A 24,673-nucleotide genomic window follows, 5' to 3' on the forward strand; every position below is an offset into this window, starting at 1 on the left:
ATAATAATCCTTGCATCTGATATAGTGCCTTATCATGTCTCCGAGACTTCTCAAAGCGCTTCACGGAATATACTGTAAAGTCTATATATTTTGTTGGCAAAACGCAGCCCCTCATGCAGGGTGGCGTCCCGGTGCTCTTGATCCAGTAACGACATCCGTTATTGCCAACTACAGGAGTCCTGTAGCTCAGTGGTTAGAGCACTCGCTTTGCAAGTGAGAGACCTGAGTTCAATTCCAGGCAGAGGGCGAAACCTTGGGCAAGTTTCCTTACTCCACACAGAGCCTAATAATAATCCCTCCAAAACCAATAATAAATTGGTCATTTTCAATCTACGACTGTTTGTGGGACATTGCTGTGCGCAATTGGCTGCCGCGTTCGCCCACAAATATACAGTCAATTCACTTTACAGTGATGCAAGGATTATTATTATTATAAAGGTTCTTTGCATAAATAACAAAATGGCACTATAAACTTAATTCTTCAGAAACAGCATTTTACGGACTACTTTTTCCCCCACTTATCATTAGTACTTAAATATAAAATCCTATCTTCACAAAGTATGAATGGTTTATTAGTTATGCTGAATCAACATAATTAGTTATGGCATTTGCAAGAATACAACCTGTATTTATATAAAACGATTCCCATAGGATATTGTCTTGAAGCACTTTACCAAATAGCGCTGCCTCAAGATCACACAAAGATCAATGTTAAATTACTGTTTATGGTTACCTGCAAGACAATCTTCTTATGAATTGCAAATTTAGCTATGATGTGTGCAAGCAACAAGTGCCCACTGTACTTGCAGGCTGGGTCTACACAAGTCTTGGAAAGCAAGCAAGGCCAAGCAAATGTCATCAGGCGCCTGAGTTTACTGTTTCGGTTCTTATTATTGTCATGGATGTGATGAGGTGCGTGCTCAACAAGCAGTGTTGCAAACTGTAGTAAATAAATCCTTAGAGCATCCAGCATGTCTGCCTGTTTCTCTGGGTCCAGCACCTAAGAAAGGGATACAAAAGATTACATTTGTATAACTCCCCACAATAAAACAACATTGACAATATTGTGATTTTACAGATAATGTATTAATTCAGACCAGCTCCATTTTCACATATATTAAATATTAATAATCCTTGCATTTGATATAGCACATCGTTGAGACATCTCAAAGCGTTTCCCAGCTTTATTGTAAAGTGGATTGACCGTATTTTTTAAAAAAATGTGAAACACATATATTTTATATTTTTAAATGTACAAGGCTTGGGCATTTTGAATGCAAGTTAGAACATTTATTACTCAACATGGCACCAGAACAGCTAAGTGGGGAAATTCTTACAACTTGGGATTTGGGATCTTTGCAATGTGAACATTGTGTACAATTTTTTTGTGAAATTTGAAATGATTTATGAGCTGACAAGTGAATCGACATTCAGTTCTAACGAAGCACATTCACAACTTAATACTGATTAATAATTTAAAATTAAATCTTTTACAACACCAACTGAATCTATACATTCAAACCATTCACTAGCATAAATGTCAACACACAAAACTATTATATTCTTTTCACCTTGGTGATAAAAACACTAGTGATGCTTTCTGCATTATCTCCTTCAGGATTAGGAGGTCCCAGTAACTGCTCCCCTTCGCCCTTATCAAAACTGGACTGAAAAGCAGGGATCAAGATGTGCTGCAGAGCCTGAATGGAAAACAATACGAAGGCTGTAAACATACAGTTCACAATACATCTACACCAATCAAATGTACATTAACATGTGAAAAAATTAACATGTATTCTAGTATATTTTGTTCTAACAGGATTATATTTTTCCTTGAGCATGCAGTTTTCGTATCTTCAATATGCTGATTATATGAAGACATTTGCACTTCAAATTTGTAAAGGTAATGAAAGATAAATAAGCAAAAATCATTTGCAGCCATAATAGAAATATAAACATTAGAAATTACATACATGTACAATCTAATATATAGCACCTTTCATGTCAGGTGGAAGTCCCAAAGCTGGATGGACACCATTAAAAGCATTAAATGTAGAAGTAATATTTCCCTACCATAGAGATGTTAAGTATATATTAATAATTAACTACATTATAAAACAGTACACGTAATAAGAGCATAGAGCAAGGATCAAAACTTATGAACCAAGAAGCCAACTGAATTTCACCACATCCAAAATGAACAGATGCCAAATATCGTGGTTCATTAAAAGCATTTAATAAGTAATCTGATGAATGCAAACAGAACAAATTGTTTAGGTAATGTTTGTTTCTTTTCAGTAATATGAGATAACTCTTGCATAAAAATAATCTGTGTGCCTGATTATCTGACTTGGTAAATGACTTCAAGACAACACACCCATTACAACCAGCTTGTTTCAGTATAATTTATGACATTTCCATATGATTTAGTGAATTTGAATGTCAGTTGATAAAACATTATACAGTGGTTGGCTTTGGTAGGCCTGTAGGGTTTTCAAACTCTCAATCAGCTTATTTCTATTGCACAACATTCACCTTGGCTTTAAGCTCATCTCCAAAGTTTGGATCGTAAAACTCCACAAAACGGAAGAAAAGAGCACGTTTCTGCGCCACGCTGTAATTCTTGGGGATCTCTTCTTCCATATACTCCTTAAGGAAAGTCATATTACTCAGGAATCGCCCGGTGAATGCACGTAGTAGTTGAAACAGCAGCTCGATCTCCGCAAAATTGCGCCTGGAGGAATTCATAAATATTTACAACAAATATACATTTTGCTTTAAATCAAAAAAAATCAGATGTGACTACGTTTTAACTCAAAGTGCTCTCACTGGTGGTAGACACAAAATATCTTCGCAAAACAATGAGAATTTCACTAATAACAATACGTGGATTTGCTCCCTCCTGCACTTGACATCTCTGATGACGTACAATGCAATACGGAACTTTCTCCAGTTTACTCCAAAGCTACCATCCTCTCTCAGCTCAATGAAACTCCTCCAGCTACACATAACAATCGTCACTTCACTGGAGAGGCCTACTGTAGAGGGAGGGGGAAATCCTCCTCAGGTATGGTTTTATAGTAAGGAGTCCTCACTATGGGAAAACTATTATTTTGAAACAATATATTTTCCTTCTCTATTTGGGGGAAAACTATTTCGGAATAATAATCCTTGCATTTGATATAGTGCCTTATCACATCATTGAGACATCTCAAAGCACTTCACAGAATGTACTATAAAGTGAATTGGTTTTGTATTTTGTGGGTGAAAAAAAAGTAATTTCTTTCAAAAAAACTTTAGAACAAGTTATTTCTTTTAACTTTATAAATCTTAATAGACTATTAAAACTACAGTATAAAGGAACCTGCAAACTCCACCTATCTCTTAAAAGAGGATGAGAATAAGTACTGAAGCTATTGAAAACACGGCTAAAAAACTGTTAAATGCATTATTGTTCAAAACTGTGCAATTTTCAGAAATGCACATAAAAGTGCACATAAGGCACAATAACCATGAACAAGCTATGCATGTAGCAAACAATTTAGGGAACCATAAATCATAACAGAACATTTTTTAAAAAAGTGACTGCACAACTTAAATATTAGAAACATGAACGTTAATTTTAATGAAGACTGAATACTATGTGCTGTATACAAAATTGCACTAAAAGACTAATCTTTATCCCATCAACAACTACATTAAACATTTGCTTAAATCAAAGTGTATACATACTTGCAGTAATTGAGTAGGCAGAATGCTAGCAGTTTTGGCTCTTTCCAATGGGTAGCGACCATGTTTTCCTTACGATGCCGTTCCTGGAAGGCGTCACTCACCCAGACCCGCCTTAAGTGGCTCACCAACTGCTGCTGACCTGACAGCCAATTCCCATCATTCTTCACAATTATGCTGATAATCTATTAAACAGAGTGAGAGTGACTAACGTGCTATAAAAAAAATTATTGCCTCGTAGGAAATATCCTCACAAAACACTGATCACAAATTTGAGGCTTGCTTCCCATCAGGCAATTAATTACTCTGATGATAGTTATTGGTGTTCCAACAAGTGACTTCATAAGGCTTCAGGATTTGGGGCCGGCCGAGATTCCAAACTAAAAGCAAATTATTTGAATAAACATTCAATTTGTTGAAATGAGAATCTAGTACTGCAATGAAATTAACCAGATTTACCTTGATTGCTTGAAACTGTAGATCTAATCGGATGGTGCTGGTGCTGGGAGACCCAGGCCTGACTGCTGCTTGGGCTCCAGGAAACAGCAGGTTGACAAAACGACCTGGAGTTGCAGCAAGAACATCACGCAGGGGTTTTGCATCCTTATGTTTTAAAAAACTCTGCAATGAAAGCAAGGTGAAAGTACGATGGTGAAGAGAGGATGAACGACTCTGGAACAGGTTGTTGAATTTCTAGGAACTTTGCGTAATCTCAGGCAGTAGACCAGCAATCTATATGGCCTAGCCAGCCATGTCCCACCCACTTTCTCATTAACAAGTGCAGCCATTTAGAATAAAGTTGTTCGAACGAACACAGTGAACTGGCATGAAATGCAGAATATTAAACTGATTTCTCTTCCCTCCCCCAACACCATCAATATAAGATTGCTATGTCCAATCTGATTACCTTCATTATCTTTCTACAGTACACAATTAAAATATAAATTCTGCCAATTTAAGAAATTGTTTGGGGCCCATATCTAACTGAGGAAACTATTGACATTATCCAAAGATATTTTTCACTGACTTTTTAGCTCTGTGGTGTTCAATATTAGCTGTCAATTGTATAAGGGTAATTGTCAATCTACTCTGAGAATCAAGCATATTCTGTATTAAAATATGCTTTATTAAAATGTGCTATTTTATTCTATCCTTACAGCAGTTCTCAGCTGGTAGTAACCTTTTCTAATTGCTGCAGATTTGCATAAACCCAAAGGCAATCTTGAAGCACTAATTCCTATTGAAATCAATGAACTTATTATTGAAGCTAAATAGGCTAAATAGGCTAAATAGTTATCAGACTGGGGAAAGGGGGAAGGTAAAAGACAAGGAAACCTTACAAAATAAAAAATACCGATCTTATTTAGTTTCCTTACAATATTTTCATTTCTTCTCTTTTAAGCATATAGATAATAAACCCATTGGATATCTAGCATACAAAGTAGGAGGCAATCCACTTAGTTATAACACAGGTTTGCTTATAGCACAATTAGATCCTGACATTTATTTACCCCAAAAATCCAAATTGCACTTCAAGGCACCAGATGGTGCACAGATAAAATAGCCAACATCCAAGCCATCAAAATATCATCAAGTCACTTCCTACGTGCTGCCTGCCCGGTAACCTGATGACCCATGTCGGGCTGGCTAATGTTTTGAAATGCCAATGGAGCCGTCATCTTTATGCCCACAGAATGCAGCCTGTTATCACACACCATCATACTGTTAGTTGGGATTTTATGGACCCACCCCCACTAACATGCATTAACAGGACTCTATTGAACTATTCCAATACAATTTTGATATAAAACTGATTACCATGAACATTCTGCTCCATTGAGGATCATTCAAAGTGGCTTCCATCATAAAAAGTTCGACAGTCTGTGCTGGGTAACGAGTTAAAAACTTAATCAGAGGCTCACGGAATGGACTTCCAGCCTGCACATAAAACAGGAAACACGAAAAAGTGATTACTCTAAATTTTAACTATTAACATATTCAATCTTTGACATGGCATGCAAAACTTTGATTAACGTTGTATTTTGTCAATAATGGCATTATTTCAGTTAGATGGAAAGAGTTGCTATATCTCACACTGAGTTGATATATTTCCACGTTAGTACTAAACTATTGAAGAACCATAGAATGTACAGCACACCATTCAGACCATGAATTCTGCCCTGCATTATTTTTCATTAGACATCTGGTCAAATCTCAATCTCCTGTTTGTCCAATATACCACTTTATTATTATACCTCTTTATTATTTTATTCATGAAACCCACTGGCCTGTTTTCTGCGGTTCAACTGATGCTAAGGAACCCATAACGCATGCACTGGCTGATAGCGTCACATCCCTGACCCATTGCTCCAAGTCTACAGAATGAGTTTACTGCATCAAATTCAAGTATATTAAATAACCAACCAACGTTAAATTATACATAGTGTTAAACAAGTTAGGTTGGGGTTAGCTAGATTGCAATTAAAAGAAATGCTGTGCATTTAAAAATTCTGTGATCATGAAAGATTACACAATTAACAGAAGAATGTCAGTTCCCACATTTATTTAAATAGTTTGACCAGAACACAATTTCACATTTATTACCTCAATAAGCATGGCCCTTTCAGTTTTCATCACCACTTCCAATAGGGGTTTCACCAGGGTTTGAGGTGCAGCCGGGATTAAGTGAAACAGATTAATGATGGCCGAACAGATTTTCATTTCCTGCACAAGTTAATTAGAAACAACATTATGAAAGGGCATCAAATCAAGATACTGTACAGAATCACTCAATTAACTAGATACATTACTATCGTCAATTTTCTGTTCTTGATGATAAATTGTTGATACAATGTTCTAGCAGCAAATCATTGCTGATCTTTCAACTGGTGCAGCGCAATAGCATTGCTGGAAGTAGATTTGATTAACCAAAGCTTAGCTCTACTTAATAAAGTCTGATTGCTGTACATCTTAACACTATCATAACTCAAAAATGTCTGTACTTTTGTATAATCCTAATTTTGCAAACCATATACTCAGTGCCCACTGAAACGCACTGGGATGAGATGCAGCAGTAAAATGTCATATGAATTAAGAACCACCATCAAAATGTAAAAGTGCCGATTAAAGATAGCTCCAGTCAGCATTCAATTTTTTGTACAGATCGTACAATTTATTCAACTATGTAATTTGAGAAATAGTAAAGAAAGAGAATGGAGGTCAGTTCATCTACCTTGTGCCATACATGATCATATAAATAAACTATATGCAGTCATACATAAAATATATGTAAATTAGGTTTTTTTCTTCACAAGGTCAAGAAGGAAGAGGGGAGGGAGAAAAAAAAGAATTTAAAAGGTTAAAATAAGCAGCCCGAGTGAACTTTCCAGACACGCCGTATGGTGGCTAAAGTGGTTGAATGCTTTATTCCAAACCTAATCGTCAAAAAATCCATTGTTCCCAGTTAAGCAAACAAAACAAGCTCTTAGCTAGAAATGTCTGGTGGTGTACTCAAACAGCGAACCAATTATAATTTGATTTTGGCATTCAGAATCAAAAAGTATAAATGACTTGCTTGAGTCATGTGGCAGACCACAATCAACTTTATATGTCAGTCCAGCTCAACTTAAAAGAGATTGATTAGGGTTGGATAGCACATACAGACAGAGGCAACAGGAAAAAAAAAACATAGGGAAAAAATATTTTTAACAGGTATAGAAAAACTAAAAATATATGACCTAAAACAAATTCTCCACATGTGTCCTCACCCTTTATATTTCAATGTGGTCTCATTAACAAAACAATACCACAGAGAAGCAACCACTGGAAATTGCTACAGCAATTTCAAGCAAAACGTACGACTGCTAACCACAGAACACTACACCAGCTGGAACATCAGAACAAAACAGAAAAAACACCACAGTAACATCTTCCTGTTCACACTTGGCCTTTACCAGAATTCTCACCTCTACCCCTTCCATGGCAGGCTAAACCAAAACAAGAATCATAACATAACAATTGAACAGGGCAGACATTAGGTGCTACTGTACTCACAATAAATCAGATTCAGCAAATCTATAAATCCTCAGAGACCTACCAAAGCAGGTTTAACCATAGCTAGTAAATGTGGTCTTGTGAATTGTAAAGTGTTTGCGTAAGAAAGATTTTTATAAAATGAGCACAGTCGAATTAATGAATACCCATCTGTAACTTTGTGGCAAAATCTTTGCATGAAAATTTTAATTCCATATTTCAGTATGTCAAATCAGAAGAAACGCCAACCAATTGCTAATATGGCACACGCATAAAAAGAATGTAAGCAAAGCAAGCCAAACCTAACCTGTTCACTGGGATTGTTATGTGAGAAGCTCACTAAATGTCAAAGGAAATTATTGCTGCCTTACATTGTGACAGCGATTACACTAAATGGGATATAAGATCTTCCTACTTTTAACTTGGGACAAACCAGATAACTCCAATTACGCAACAAAACTATGATTTATAGGAACTCAAGCTCTAAAGCATTTGCAAAATGGTGAGACATGTTTAAATATTGAATAGCTACTTTCCAACAAATATTTCTCAAGCTCGAGAAAAATTAAAAATTGACAACAGCCAACTTAAGTTTCACCAGTACAACCTATTTTACAGAAGAAACCTACACAACAAGTCTACATATGGGGCCTCCATACCAAGTCTTAGGTAGAGATCCTACTTCAAATGGAGAAAGTTAATATGCGGTACAGGTTTAAAACATTTTAATGTATTCAGTAGCATGTATTTGTCTGCAAAAGCTGGACAAACAGTCATAAAAGTCCTCTCCTACAGAGAAACAGAGGGGATGAAATTAAAAATATAACATGAGCCCGGATAACTGCAAAATGTGTCCATGTCAAAATATTAGTTGCTGAAACTACCATTATTCAGATTGGGCAGTCTCCTAATGAATCGTCGTAAAAGGATGAGCTGCCAATTTCTGAAGTTAATTGTTCACAAAAGCCAAAGGCCTTAAAAATTACTTTGAACGCTGAAATTTAATTAGGTGTTCTTGAAACAATTAAGCACAAAGTTTTTGCAAATTACTATTTCGGTCATACTTTTATCAAGGTTATCTGTCATTAAAAGAGAACACCCCACAGACATCATTAGAATAGTCCGAGAGCCACAACATTCTTAATTAGTCGTAATGGGTGTTTTTCTCTTTAAATAGCACTGAATGTCTTACATAAACAAAAAAAATGCATTTATCTTAATGAATAGACAAATGCAGGCAATTTGCTCTAATAGCTAAATTACTTACATTTCCATCACTTCTTTGTCCTCCTTTGTGAGTGAGAACCACCACCTCCATCCACTTACGCAAGTGTTGCTAAGATTAAAAACAAGGTTATCCATTAAATTTTATGCGGTTAAATCAAACATTTCATTTGCCATACAATGGTGTGGATGTGGAACTTGAGCAAAAATTAAAATAGCATTTATTTGTTCATGCATTACTTCCTTCGGATAGTTATTGGGTAATCAAATGCTCTTTTAAGAAAACAAAGTATTCACCTGTGTAACATTTTTTTTAATCCTCATTTAACATGCCACTTTGCCATGCATATCTCAAATCAGTTTATCTGTTAGGTCCTGATATCCTCAACAATTGCAAATAAAGTATGCAGTATGAATTATTAAAATGCTAAAAGTGAATTCTATTGAATGCACAAATGCTTTTAAGGCAGATTCCTAAACAGGCAGTTCCCCCTTACGACACATGCTAGGAATGTTAAAAGCCACTGGTAAAAGAAGAGCATCGAAGTCGAGGTTTTATATAAAATTTCCCATGATGTGAATGGGAAAGACATCTTTATGCATCTGATTAATTGGATGTTTAAACCTCTCCTGTCCAATTTGAAGCTAATTACTTTATTCCTGGCAAACCTTGCAAAATACCTTTCAGTGGTGATTCTATCTATTTTGTTTCAAAACATAATAAAGTAATTATAAACAAAGAAACTACAACAGCAGGGCAAATCAGGCTGAACAGGATGATGTAACATGCCATATTTGGTCTAAAATTGGGTTTGGAAACTTCATTTAGATTGTCCGGAAGTCTCAATCATTTGTTCAGTACAATTCATGTTCCTCATCCAAATGAACAGCTGGGTAAATACGTGACATCAGCTTTTAGGACGCTTAGAACTTAAAATTCACTGTAATCTTAGAAGGACCAGACAATTGTTCAACCTCTATACTGGATATAGGGTCTCGTTATTCAAAGGGAGGCATGTGCTACCCCCAAAATAAATTTTCTCCCCCTTCTGTGTGAAAAATCATGTGTTCAACAAGTTTCAAAGCCACCACCCTGATTTCTAACATATACATGTCAAAGTGCTTCTTCCCCCATAATATAATTGTGTTGGAAAGCATAAAGGACATTTTTCATTGAATGCAATACTTCCTATAATTCAACTTAGTGTGAAATATCAGAGAACCTACACAACAGTGTTCCGTCATCAATGGAATATTATGTGCCATAGACAATACAAAGAGAAATGATTTCAATTCAGCAGTTCTACAGGAATGAACTACAGTATCAATTCATGACGTGGAACAGGAATCATAGAAAGGCGCTATACAAATGTAATCTTGTTGTTGTAGAAGGAAGAAAAATTAAAGCGATTGCATCAAAGTTATTTGTACTGAGGTATAGCTTCTTGTATAGCCTTCTATTCAGATTAATATCAAACACCTAAAATTTTCAACACTACTCAAAACAAAATAGCTAGGACCACCTACCCATTAGGGGCTAACCTTGCAGGAATGGAAACATTCAATTCTTTCAAGTCTCTTTGATGAGCTAGAAAGGCTCATCAAAATCATAAGGCAGCAATTAATAAACTGAATTCTGTATGAAGCCGGTGATATTTACTCCCACGTGTGAAACAGACCATAGCTGACTTGCAATTTTGGGAGTCAAGTCTGCTTCAATAAGAATTTTAAATAATTTTCACTGCTCTACATACAGAGCGTATTTTCAACAATATCAAGTTTGGTTATAAAAATCTAAGTACTGCAGTGATCATCACTTGTATGTACCCTGAGAATAAAGGGCGAAAGCACTGCAACCCACAATTGTATTTCTGATGGTTGCTTTAAATGCTTTCACTTATAATTAAACAAATGCACTTAAGAAGAGTTATACAGATGAAAAACCCACAAGGGGCAGAAGTAGAATTTGTTATACTTGTGAGAATGAGTGAGCGTCCAACAAATTGTTATACAATCTCCCTACCTCATTAATTTCAAAACAAGTTTAAATCATCAACTATACATTATACTCCATCACTATCATGCCACTATCCAATAAAAAAAGAAGAACCAAATAAAGCAATTAATCATTTCTAACATTAATTAAGCAATCAGTCCCATTTTAGAATAATATTTCACTGCTCTAATTTAACCTAATGTGAAAAGGTCATTCATTATTGGAGGGATACCATCTGACGCATGACGAAAGCTCCACTTAGTATTGTGTGTTTGTTCCATGAGTCAAGTGCTTATAGAAGTCATGGAACTGCAGGAACTAGTGACTGCAACAAGATTTACATTTAAAATTAACTGGAAAATATCACCAGTGAAAAATAGGACAAATGGATGATTTTGAGCAAAACTTTAAAGGTTTGAGGGAAAAAAGCGGTTCAGGTAAAAATGTAACACTTTAAAAACCAATCTCACTGATTATAATAATAATTTTTGCATTTGATATAGCGCTTTTCACATCTTCTAGATGTCTCAAAGCACTTCACAGGAAGTAAATTTACTGTATATTTGTGGGTGAAACATGGCAGCCAATTGCACACAGCAGTGTCCCACAAACAGTTGTGGATTGAAGTGATCAATTTATTACTTTTTTTTATTTTCTTGAGGGATGTTTATTCAGTGCTTGTGGAGTAAGGAAACTTGCCCAAGGTTTCGCCCTGCCGGAAATCAAACCCAGGTCTCTCGCTTGCAAGGTGAGTGCTCTAACCACTGAGCTACAGGATTCCGACGCAAGATAAAATTCTTCGCATTCAAGAAAATGTAAGTTACATGAACATTCACCACAATGGGCAGTCAAATAAAATGGTGATAAAATAAACTGCAAAGTTTACAGGGAAAAAGTAGGAAGAGAAAGCAGTATATGAAATTTCTAAAAATAATTATTGAAAATTAATATCAATAAGTGCAAAGAGAAACCAATTGGTCAGTGTATAGATAAGACGCTGAGCAACTACTGAATATTCCTAGAACTCTTTAAAAATAGTAGCTCTATTTGTCTTTTTTTGAACTTTTTCTGATATTCAAGCCCAAGCCTATTAGCAGATTTAAACTCAGAATTAATTTTTTGCACAAGTTTTTATTGCAGAGAATAATATTACCTTAACGTACAATTGCTGAGGCACATCCATTACTCTAAAGGATTTGAAAGTCACATTGCTTCTGTTCTTATGTTGCTTGAAGTACTTAATTTTAGAGTACGCTATAATTCAGCAATAACAATAAGCTCAAAATAGCAGGCACCTGAACACTATGCGAGCCACCTAAAATACACATTGTCACATTGTTTAATCTTCTCATTCATTCATTCATTCATTCATTCATTCATACAGTCATACATACATTCATACATACATATAAATGTGATTTTTTTTGCAAGATTTGCATCATTGTATCATTCAAAACAATATTGCCTTTTAATGAACTGCCAGACTGCTCCCAGCAAATAGCACTGGAGCTCAGACGCTATTCATTCTAAGTATTTGTGCTATGGGAAATTCCTAATCGCATTCCAACAAGAAAAGTACGAAGGAGAAAGTACAGGCTGAGCTAGCTACCCGGAATCTAGTCTTAATGTAATAGCATGGAATTTTATGCGGTACAATTGACTCTTGATATACCTGTTTTGAGAAAAGAGTGGTAGACTTCTCAAATGGAGGAACAAAGATCTGAGAGTACAAATACTTGTTTGTTAAGTGTGATTGTAATTAGCGAAGGCTGTTAAAAGGCCACACAGGATTCTGAGTTTCATATACAGAGGCATTAAAGACAAAGTAAATGATAAATCTGCACCAGACATTGGTTAAGCGACAGTTGGCTGTAAATTGTGTGCAGTTGTGGTGACACATTATAAAAAGTTATTTCATCTATGGAGATGAGATGGTGCATCTTAGGTTCACAAGGATGATACTAGAAATGAAAAGATATAGCTATGAAGAAAGTTTGTGAGGTTAGGACTTTGTCTATCTGAGCATCGAGTCATCATCTTATCAACTCCTGTCTTTACTTGTCTGTGACTTTGTGGATGTTATTTTCAAATTGGACATTGGAAACATAAAAAACAATGAGGTTTGATTACAACTGCAGTTAATGTATAAATCTATAATGATTCATCACACGAATTGAAAATAATTCACTGCAGAATGCATGGAAATATAAAACACATGTACCATTCACTCTAATATAAAGAGTGTCAGAAAAAACATTTACACCTCACTTTAAATTAGAAAATGTTTGCTAGAAAGCTGAAGTTCTCTTCTAGGTTGCAGTATGTGCAATGCATCATTCTATGCTGGGCTATTAAACTTTTTAAGTTCCTTAATTTTAAATTCCTTAAACTTTAACGAGCTCAATATCAGGCTATTATTGGGAAATCCTTCACATACTTACCATCATTTGATCACAGAATTTATCATTAAAGGAGTTGGGGAACAGCCTTGTGACAGAAGTCAAGCGATTCACAACATTTAACGTCAGGCTGCGATAGTCACCTAACATCATCAGCAGGGGTCGCATGTGGGTGTGGATTTGATCCACTTCAATAGTAGCTCCTTCCAAAAACTAAAGAAAAATTAAACATTAGAATTAGCATCATTCCCAAATAAAGTCCACACTCAGAAAAATACACAAGCTCCACCTTATCCAAAACTTGACTTGCCCCCATTCCTACCTACACAAAGTTTCATATGCCCATCTGCTCACCGTTGACTTCCGTTGGAAGTGGATCAATTTCAAGATCCTCACTCTCATCACATTCCCCTCCCCCCACAGCTCTTACACCTCCATATTTATGTTACCTTCTCAAGTCTCACTCCAGCTCAGTCCCTCTGCTTGGCAACCTCGGACCATACATGTTCTTTGCCCCCTTTGCCTCACCATCAGCAACCAAGATTTCAGCATCTCTGGAAATCCCTCCCTTAATCTCTCCATCTCAACCCTCTATCTTTAAGGATGCCTAAAAACCTAAAACCTACCTTGCCTAGGATCCTATCTCCCCTCCACCCTCCCTGCTCTGTATTTTTCTCCAAAGACAGAACTCTATATGAAGCCAGTATATAAATCCAAGAAGTTGTTTTTATCTCTTTAACAACTCCATATTGTATATGAGCACCATGCAACTGACCTTCCTCATGCAAGCTTCTCCTGCCTCCTGCAATTCATTATTAGTAGAGTTTAGAGCCTTGAAAAGTGCTGCAATTATTTTTTCTCGTGACTGAGGCAAATAATTGCAGGCAGCTAGCGCATCTGTTGAACAAATGAAAAGAATCAATGGTTTAAAAAAAAAGTATTTGTGCAATGCAAGCCAGTAATTAACTTTCTGCTTTATCAGTATGTGAGTTAAAAGCAAATCCAGAACAAAGTAGGGTTAGGTTTCTTTTTTAGTAAACAGGAAGGAAAACATATTAACACAATTCAGTACAGCAGACAAGATAATAAATACGTGGTACATGTACATATTTTCAATTTGGGTTTGAAATTCTTTGCTGACGTTGATGATCCTGTGTGTGCTGTTAATATGAAGAGGAAGGTGTAACTTCTAGGAAAATGAGAAGCCACTCCATCACGTTTTTGTCTCCTTTTTAACATACTGATCAATTCCCATATGCGTGCTGCCCTGACAACATTTTAATGGTTTTCAGTTGTATAATTATACAATGTATGTTGCAAGCATAAATCTCAGATTCAAAATATAATGCTGACAACAATAGATTTTATTACCAATGCATTTTATTTTTAAAAACTTCCGGTGCATAGTTTGGGGTCACTAGAACTAACTGACTGAACACCTTTTTATGAGATCCTGGATTTACGATTTTTCTGCATCCTTTTTTATCTGGAATATTTCAGATTAACATCATACTAGATTTCAATAAGAGGGTGTATATTGGGCTCCAAACTGTTTTGTAAAAGATTTGTCTAGCCATTACATAATCTTTTACTTCTTCATGAAGGTATGTCACCCCTCCAAAAGGAGGTACTCCAAGGAGCCTGGCCGTATGAGCAACCCAGCGAATCCTCACCAGGCACACAAGCCCAGGAGAAACTCAGGAAAAGGGGTAAAAATCAAACAATTCTCATCACTTCACGGTGCCCTATGTTGGTGCACCAACCTATTGTCACACCTCACCACTCAGTCATTGCTCAACTTTGTAAACCAATTCACAGGTAAGCGTGTAAAGTACTACACCCACCTATAATTTCCTCTTAAAGCAGCTCAAAGAACCAGTCATTAGGCATCTCTTAAACAGCCCGTTAATTCATTGCCAAATGGTACCAAATTGCAAGTGAACATAAATAACTCCTAAATGGCTGAGTTGACAGCAGCTTTCTGTTTTTGTGTTATCATCTTCTCACTTACTTAGGGCAGCAATGCGTAATGGCACAAGTGAAGGTAGGCTTTTGTAGCATGGCAGCTTCATAAGTGCGACATCTTCTGCCTCACACAGATTTAATAACTGTAATGAGATAAAAGCATTCAGTAAGTGGAACATAGTGGCTTAAGAAATCGACGAAATCAGCTGAAATAACATTGCATACTTCAACTTTGTACTTGTACAAATAATTTCAGTCCATGTTATTTTTTGTAAAAAAAATCTTACATAAATGTTTTCCTTTTTTTTAAACCCATAAATGGCTCACATGTCCAAGGAAACTGATAACAGTTGTGTGGTGATGTTTTGGGGGTTGGGTAGCCATCGATCAGCTCTCAAGCTAGTATGAAGCACCCACCTCCATTAAACAACTAGAATTATCACTGTAGACGTATATGTTATTACCAGAATGGCCTAGGTGAAGAAGAACTGGTTCTAGAAATCCTCACAATCATGAATGTAAAATATGTAAAGGATTTAATCTGCATATGTAGCTAGGTGGACCTTTAAACACTACCATAGATAGTAATCTATCCAATACCCATTTTCTTTTTGGATAATTCCTCCTCAATCCCTTCTCTGCCTCTCTACCGGCAAAGGTACAATCTTCTGCAACATGAAACCAGAATATTCTCACTTAGAAGACACCTACAAGTGAATCTCTCCTCTTCCTTCTTCACAATGTCAAAAGAATTGATAACGTCTATGTAGAGCATATACAGGCCTTTTAAATGTCATCTATTTGTACAGGTTAGTGAAATAAACTTCAAGGAACAAGCTCGACACCCGTCTCCATTTCCCATTAACCTACCACTATATTTTTATTAATCTTAAACTATAGTTAAATCACACTACTTAATATGACTCACCAAATGTTGATTTCAATGCCTTAAACATTAAACACACCCAGCACTTACCTCTGTATAAAAGACTTTGTGCTCCACAACATTGAGATCCATAGTGAAGAGCCTTGGCTGCAAGGTTGTGCAGAAAGTATTTCCTTCCATCAATCCAATCTGAGCATTTGCAGGTTGGTGTCGCAGCAAGTGCTTTTTAGGTGGAACCATATCTTGAAGGACCTGGGAGCGTGTTAAATTATTCCATGCATTATTATATAATAGTTAAACCCAAATCACCTGGACTACTGATTCAAGTACACAGATCATTGACACCATCTTTTATGTTTAGTAGTGGTCAAAAAAAATGATGGGTCCATAGAAAGAAATACACACACATTCTCCCATGTAGTGACTCAAACTGGCATTCAAAATCTCCAAGGTTATCTTTTGTAGCACTTTGGAAATCAAGTGTGAAATTGGAAAACCACTTCAACCCACATCTCTGCTCTGAGGCTAAACATGATCCAGACATCTGTGATTTACCACAACAACGTCCGACTCTCTATCCTTGGTTTCTTATACTCTTCCAATCAAGTCCAGTGCAGACTGCAAGAGCAGCAACTATTTTATCTGAAGAACTTTTCAGTCTTCAAACTTTAACAATGCTTTTAGAACATCTTAAAACGTTAGCCATCTGCTTCATTTTCCCACTCCATCCCCCAAAATTTGTTTCTGTTTAAACTCAGTCATATCGCAATTTCTTATTGATGGCTCACCTGCTTAAATTCTTCTCTACTCCTGTTACTATAATAGCAATCTCTACATTTGATACAGAGCCTTTCATATTAGGAAAACGTGTCAAAGCTCTTCATAGGATTTACTGTAAACTGTAGTGACTGTATTTTAGGGGCAAACATGACAATGAATTGACACACAGAAATATTCCACAAACAACCAAGTCAATGATCAATTTCATCTGGAGAGCCTTGGCAGGCAGGACCTCGGTTTAGTCTCATCCAAAGGATGGCACCTCTGAGAATTCAGCACTCAATGTGTCAAAACCAACACGTAAAAGATGTTATAAATAGTAATATAAATCAAGTACAATTTCTATATTCATAATTACCTCCTTATGGGGCTCCATGATTTCAGTAACACTTTTTCCAGTTACTTGAGCAAGCACTTGCAAAGAATGCATAGCCTGCTTCCGCACAGTGGAGTTTGGGGATGTCACTTCACGAACCAAGTCGTGAGTTACATGGTGGAATGACTTTTCTTGAGCTGCAAGAAGCTCTTCAGTTTTTTCTTCGTCCTTTAAGGGAGTTGCACAGCGAACTAACAGCTGTTCTAAGGTGGTTTTTGCCATTGCAACAGCTCCATTGGAAACCTAACAGAAATGCAATTATTTTTTAAGGTACAAAATTTAAATACCGTTCACAGACAAAGCAAATTGACCAGAAACTTACATTATATAGTTCCATGCAAGGCCATAAGATCAAATCACATACAGTAAAACTATTGTACTAAATTATTACTTCCCATGAAACTGTTTTATTCCATCCATATAATCAACATTTCCCCACCTCTCTCTATTTTATCTGATGTCAAAGCTGACATTGGATTTGCAATGTTGGTGAAACAATCTTGCTCCTCCTCTAATGAAAGCAGCAATATGCCTAGATTACAATTTTTTATTTCTTTATTTGGACATTTCCGTTCATCAGTCCACCTAGGTCTGAGTCAGTTATAGCTTCACACTACATGATTTGAACAGTGCAGGTCTCTCAGTTCTTGCAGATTTAAAACTGTCCTCTATGCTGTTGCCAGGAAAATGCAGCTTTAAGCTCTACAAGAATGTGGTAATATTAAATAAATGTTATTTGGTGAAAAAGGATGGGTTTTTAAAAAAAAGTAGCTTACATAAAATACTTTGCATTTAAGTTATGCAGTTGCTTTTTAATAAACTATGAAAGTTAGAATTTTTTATTTTTAAAAATCCTAATGACATTACATTCTGTATCTGCCAACATACTCAGAAGTACTTCATGTTGCATTGTATTCGATCTGATGAAGCTAAGCAAAATAAATCAAAGCTTTAGAATTATAAGAGATATATATATCCCTGGGATAAATGTGCCTAATTTTAAACTAATTTGCATGTCTACTACACAATACGGATTGCAGTGTTACTGCACAACTGCATTCAAAATATTATTTCATCCAAGGAATTAATTAAATCCCTTTGGGTAAAGGGTTGCCAATTTATGCAACATCCTGTCCATCAATTTTTTTTATGAGCCTCAATGTGAGCACTGTTAGTTGTTACCTCAAGCCACACAGACAAATATTTTCAGTTATGTCTAATCCTCATTATAACAGAACCAAGGCCACAGTACCTCTCCAGTGAGATCCATCATGACAAAAAGGAGAGCCTTGAGAAATGTCTGCTGGTTCTGAAGGACCCAGATCAAAGGAAGTCTTTCCATTAAGAATTTAATGGACACCACACCTCCTAGCTTGGCGTACCAAGCTTGCTCGTAACAGCAGGCACAGAGACGTTCCACAATGTAAGAAAATAATGGTAACTGACAAGCCTGGAGTTTAAAAAAAAAGTTGTAATTTGACAATATTTCACAATTGAACAGGTAACTGATCTAAACGTTAAACAAGTGGAGCTTGAGTTGGTTACATTTCGCAGATATGGTTTTATAATTTTTTTTGAAATTCAAGAGGAATCTTACCCGTTCTTTTGATCCTAAAATGATACTTGCTACATCAAAGATGACAGCAAGTGCCACCTCGCCTATCTTACACAGCTCCTTCTCCTCATAAGCCATGCAGATAGCAATGGCATCTATAAGAACTAGTGGGTCCATTCCTTTTGATCCATTCTCTTCACTGTGGAACATGGCTGTGCTGGGCTGGCTGCCAACTTGATAACACTGCAGCAAGAACGGGCCTAAGGTTGTGGAAAGAGGATATAGGGTAACATCAAATACAAGTATCACAGAGGAAAAATAAGATTCTACTCCTTTACAAAGGGCTGTTGGCAAAGTAAAACATTGACAGTAAATCTAAAAATCTGGAAAACAAAACTCATTATAAAGCAGTACATGGGGCTACACAAGCTGCCACAGAAATGGGTGACGGCCTTACGCAGCACCAGTGATTCATATTCTACTTCATTAGCAGCACCTGGTAATATTAAGTAAGGAAAGATACAAGATGTTATTCGCAGAGTGAATGTCTAGGCACAGAGTATGACAGTGAACCATGAGTAGTGCACAGTGATGTAATCCAGGATACAACTTTAGCACTCATCATTCAGAGAGCGCTTTGTACATTCCATTATTTCCTGTCTCATATATTCTTATTTAAAAAAAAATCCTATCGCGCAGGATCGTATAATATCATTCTATTCTTATAAAAACAATTGTAAAGATGGGAAAGCATTCCCTGACAACACCACCAAAATTACATTTGTATTGCGCCTTTCAATTGGAAGGACGTCTCCAGACCCTGGACAGTCAGTGTTTCGGACCCGAGCTGAGGGTCGGGAATGGTGAGGTTAGAGGGCAGAGGGTGAAGCAGGGTGACCGTAAGGCAGAGTCGAAGAGGAGGGTCTTGAGACAGTTCTTGAAGGAGGCAAGGGAGGGGGCAAGGCGGAGGGACTGCGGGATGGAGTTCCAAGGGTGGGGGCAGAGTGGCTGAACGCCTGCCGGCCATTGCTGGGGTGGGTGAGGCGGGGGACGTGAAGCAGGCCAGAACCTGCTAAAACGGAGTAAAACGGATGGTAGGGGGTTAGGAGGTTGCAGAGGTATGCGGGAGCAAGGCCATGGAGGGCTTTGAAAGTGAGGACCAGATCTTGAACTGTATCCTCGGTGTGATGGGAAGTCAGTCAGTGGTGTCAGCGAGGATGGGAATGATAGGGTCGCAGAGCCTGACCCACTCCAAGTGCATGAAGCTCTGCAAATGTTTATGCATCTGGCGATCAGGATACCTAAAAAATGCTGAGTACCTCAAGTTATAAGACACAAAAGAAATTTTGGAGCAACAAATAAGAATGAATGCTTCACTGTGCCTCCAGAAACTCAATTTAATAAACTTGAAAACTTTTTTTTTAAAAAGAAACAAAAACATTAAACAATTTCAATAGGTAGAATATTTCACTGGGAGCAGTGAACGACTGAGCTGCCTTTATTGCTGCTGAAGACTTAATAATCTATCTGTGCAAAATCCTCCATTAATTTCTAGGGAGGTTTCAGCTTCTTTTGACAAATAACTTTCAAAATGTTAGGGAACCTTGATCCAATTTCAAAGCATTCAGTAAGTGGCATTCACTCACCACACTGTTGAGCTACAGCCACCATAGTATAGTGACGGATTAAGCTGGCCACAAATGGCAAGGCGCTGGGCCGTAGATCTTTAATGACAGCTGACATAAATGCTCCCGTCAAAGCCTGTTCAAATGTTTTGCGAGCAGGCGTATCTTGTGCTTTATAACGATGGGATATAATTACATTTGGTATTGCCTTCTCTGTAAAGCTGGAAGACAAAATTAAGCCCATTACGAGAACATAGTCAATGTACGAACAAGTCAACCATGAAATTCACATACTTCATTCAGGATTTTTTTCCCCATTTTGATGAAAGCTGACCCAATTCAATTACTTCACTTTAATATTGTCAGCAACTGACCACAAATAAGATGGATGGTTCAATTTCATCACAGGCATTCAGAGCCAGCGGCTTCAAATGAGGAATATATGTTCCAAATATTACATATGCTGACACCTGAATGCGATTAAATTATTGAGTGACGTTTCCAATATTTACAGCGTGCTATGTTGAAGCTCTTTCATTTTGATTTGAAAGGCTGAAATATTAATCAATTTAGCAGGCCAAAACAGCTATCACACCAAGATCAAGGAAGGCCTTTTACTCATACCCCTATCTACCCTCAATAAATTTCAGTAGTTCCTTATCTAGTCCCTATAGATTTCAATACTGAATGACTATTACAAGTTTCTGTCAGGAGTCAGAAGCTGTTTTAGAAAGAGCTGACATTGAATTATGCAGCCTTTTGTGTTTTAAGAACAAATAAAAAGCTAACTAACCACCGCATTCTGAAATGACCAAACCCAAGACAGATGTGAAAGGCTTATTTTGATCAATCATTACACGCTGGTTTCATTTTGGTTTTGGTCAGCCGTGTGTTCTGACACATGCAGAAATCCGTCACCATGCTAAAAAGTATCCAAACCAAGCTGAGATTTCCATGCATCCCACCTATACATGGAAATCCCAGAGAGAGATTGTTGGAATGGAATGCGCACTTTCTCCTTGGAGGCACACATCCTACTTACCTAATTCCATAAAGTATTAGGCGCAAGTTGGCAAGAGCCAAGGCTTGGGGACCCCAGAGTTTGCTAACCAGGTAAAACCGCATAGCTTGCCATTGATATTGCTGGTCAGCAACTTTCCCGCTGCTTGTCCAGCTAGGACCACCCTACCGATTAGCCCCTTGGCTACAGGGTTAAGAGGAGCTAAGTGGGATGAATCCCCGCCTCCAGTGACTGGTGTGCCATTCCAGGTTCTGCCGATGTCATTAGCTGTGCTGTCATTAGCAGTGCCCTGGATCACTGCGGACCCGACTGGCTCAGGAACCGGACGACCGAGAATGCCACAGAGGGCTGCCTTGATTCCGACATTCCATTGCCAGGCATGTCACCTTGGAGTTCAGCTTGAAGGAGACCCCACTTACCTCCCCCACAACCCCCATCCCAGGAGAATAGTCACGAGTTTTTATCAAATTCTGGTTTCATCAAATAATGTCCTTCACGTTTACAACGTTTACATGTCTGAGTGAAAGACATTTAATTTAAAATTTGCTTCCCTTTATGGTAATGGTAACAACTGTTATCTGATTCCCTTACAGGATGCTGAGGTCTAAAATGGTGCAAGATGCCTAATCGCTCAGCCCACTAGCACTGATGGCAAACCAGTAGCAAGACTATGCTTGCCGGGAGGGCACTACTATAGTAGATATCTGTTATTAAACACTCTGCTGGATCCTAATGAATGGTAAATTAACCCATCCAACATCAAATGAAATAGCATAGCATAGTGCAGGAATTCAGCAATGGCAGCACCATTTCAACACATGGGACAGCTGCTGAAACATTACAATACCACAGCAAAGCTAAGTTTTAATAAATGCCCAAAATGTCTGAAATCACTTCACCCAATGAATTATTTTAAAGTGCAGTGGCAGTTATTATGTAAGCAAGCAACAGTTGTTAACTTGCCAGTTTTTCCAATTCTCCAGGCCATATATTATGAAACATTATCTCTTCTCTGCATACTTCACATAATTACATCGCATTCAAGACTTCACCAAATTGTTAAACAAACATTAAACTGATTTGGTACTTCTCTTACTTTGGATGGGCAAGTAGTTGGTACAGTGAATGTTTGTTGTCATCCAGGCTCATCATTGCCACCAAGAAACATTTGATCACTTCCCAGGCCTGCCTACGGTAATATGGTTCAGTGTTTGCACTCTTCAGACAATCCAAGGCAGTCTCAATAGCCTGAAAACAAGCAGAACAGCATTTGTGCACAAATCTAAAGGAACGTCACCAAAACATTTTGCCATCAAAATAATCACTAGTTAATAATAAACCCACAGAAAGTGGTATTATTTATTATTGTATCTAACAATAACTAAATATTTCCTCTACATTGGATAACTAATTTGGGAGGGGAAAATAATCGCTACTTAAAATATGCATTACTCGTCACTTTCTTCCATATATAATTATTTTCTAAGCTGCAAAGCATGAGATGGTCCACTTCCATTTATATTAGCCATTTGCTGCAGCGATAGTCCAGATTTAAGTGAAACAAGCTACTACTTCAACACATTCCAATATCCATAGAAGATTCTCCACACAAAGTACAGAATTTCCCCTCGCAATTACCCAGCCAATTCAGACATGCCTTGGGCTCTCAGCCAGCCCCATATTTGCGATAAAGACTGCATACAGCAGCTTACTGATCAGCATTCTGTTTACAATACGAGTACAGCAAACGATTCTGTTCAAAACTAGGTCTACTATAAGTGCAGGCATACATCAATGAACCCTGGTAATTTATGAGAGGTGACTTTGATCTCCTTGCTGAGATTTTAATGACACCAGGCTGAGATTGAAGTTCTGCATTAGAGGAAAGTACAAGTTTAAAAACATACATTTTGATAGATTTTAATGAAGCTAATTAACATGTCGAGCTCTGCAACTCATTAGCACTATAATTACAAAAACAAGAATTAGTCTCAACATTGTGGCATTACCGTTAAACATCTCAACAGGGCTGGTTCACACTTCAGATTCTCATGTTATTAGAATGTGGCTTCAGTGATATTGCTGAGGTCTGGCACGAACATGGGAGGCAATGAGAAACAAGTCCCAGTTTCCATTGCTTAAGCAATTACACAAATTGGATAATTTATTCAATGGTCTTCATTACACACTTTAAGATTAAATATATCTCATTTACAGATACTGAATTTCTTTTCACAGGGTTCAGCACGAACCTCCAAATCAGGGCGTCATTGCTCCCCTTGCGTAACAGAAATGACAGACTCACTTATACAATCACACAGAAATGTTTTGCAAAAGGCCACCACTTAAAGATTCCCTTGCACGAACACAGCACAGTGCGGTACCACGGCACCATGAGGAATTCAGTACAGCATAATGAGACTTATAAAAGTTTCACACATTCGAGTATAATTATATATTCAATTTTTGCAAATATGTTTTGGAAAGGTTGTTTTGCATCATATTATGCACGGTTAATTAATAATTAACAGTGGATGCATTCTGAGGTGATGAACAAGAGTATCCTACAAGAACAGTATTGTCTGAAGTGTGCTTTTCTGACAGTTTAATCAGTATCTGTATGCCACACTTTCCTAGCAATAATATGTACAGTTGAAACCCAGTTTGCGGTCACCTCAGTAGTACAGCCACCTCACAATTGCGGGCATATCTTCAGTCTCTTTAATTGTCTATGTTAAAAGATCGGTTGTCTGCTTCAGTAAACTGGGTACCCTCACTATTCAGGGCAACGGTCATTGATGGTGGCCGCTACAGCACCCTCGTCCGGTACAAACACTGCCCTCCGCTACTAACCTGTACAATACACAAGTCCACTAGGCCTCTGGTTTCTGGTGCTGTTTCCTCGATGCTGCTACTGTGGGTGGAGCGGGCTCCAGTCACGCATGGGATTGCGGAAAATCAACTTCGCCCCGCGCCTGCGGCCTAACCTGAGCTCCTGCGGCCAATTCTTTCTAAGTGCTGTATTCAGAGCACATGTACATTGTTTGTTTTGATTTAGTGACTGTTGACCAGTGTCGTAAACGTG

At 37.4% G+C, this 24,673-nt stretch overlaps 1 protein-coding gene across 1 annotated transcript in view; it reads right to left on the reverse strand.

The window, feature by feature from the left end:
* Positions 1 to 24,673, reverse strand: part of LOC103178691 (transformation/transcription domain-associated protein) — a 131,383-nt gene that overhangs the window by 78,982 nt on the left and 27,728 nt on the right. The window contains exons 19-35 of the mRNA XM_042341166.1: positions 22,685 to 22,836; positions 20,589 to 20,788; positions 18,985 to 19,202; positions 18,640 to 18,837; positions 17,370 to 17,630; positions 16,322 to 16,483; positions 15,392 to 15,488; positions 14,156 to 14,277; positions 13,423 to 13,593; positions 9,029 to 9,097; positions 6,334 to 6,453; positions 5,548 to 5,667; positions 4,189 to 4,350; positions 3,733 to 3,914; positions 2,536 to 2,734; positions 1,572 to 1,700; positions 734 to 1,000 (exon numbers count right to left, since the gene is read on the reverse strand). Coding sequence (XP_042197100.1) covers positions 734 to 1,000; positions 1,572 to 1,700; positions 2,536 to 2,734; positions 3,733 to 3,914; positions 4,189 to 4,350; positions 5,548 to 5,667; positions 6,334 to 6,453; positions 9,029 to 9,097; positions 13,423 to 13,593; positions 14,156 to 14,277; positions 15,392 to 15,488; positions 16,322 to 16,483; positions 17,370 to 17,630; positions 18,640 to 18,837; positions 18,985 to 19,202; positions 20,589 to 20,788; positions 22,685 to 22,836 — 2,829 coding nt within the window. The remainder of the gene's footprint in view (positions 1 to 733; positions 1,001 to 1,571; positions 1,701 to 2,535; positions 2,735 to 3,732; positions 3,915 to 4,188; positions 4,351 to 5,547; positions 5,668 to 6,333; positions 6,454 to 9,028; positions 9,098 to 13,422; positions 13,594 to 14,155; positions 14,278 to 15,391; positions 15,489 to 16,321; positions 16,484 to 17,369; positions 17,631 to 18,639; positions 18,838 to 18,984; positions 19,203 to 20,588; positions 20,789 to 22,684; positions 22,837 to 24,673) is intronic.

This window comes from Callorhinchus milii, unplaced genomic scaffold, assembly GCF_018977255.1.
Source record: "Callorhinchus milii isolate IMCB2004 unplaced genomic scaffold, IMCB_Cmil_1.0 Scaffold16, whole genome shotgun sequence".
In the NCBI taxonomy this organism is placed as follows: Eukaryota; Metazoa; Chordata; class Chondrichthyes; order Chimaeriformes; family Callorhinchidae; genus Callorhinchus; species Callorhinchus milii.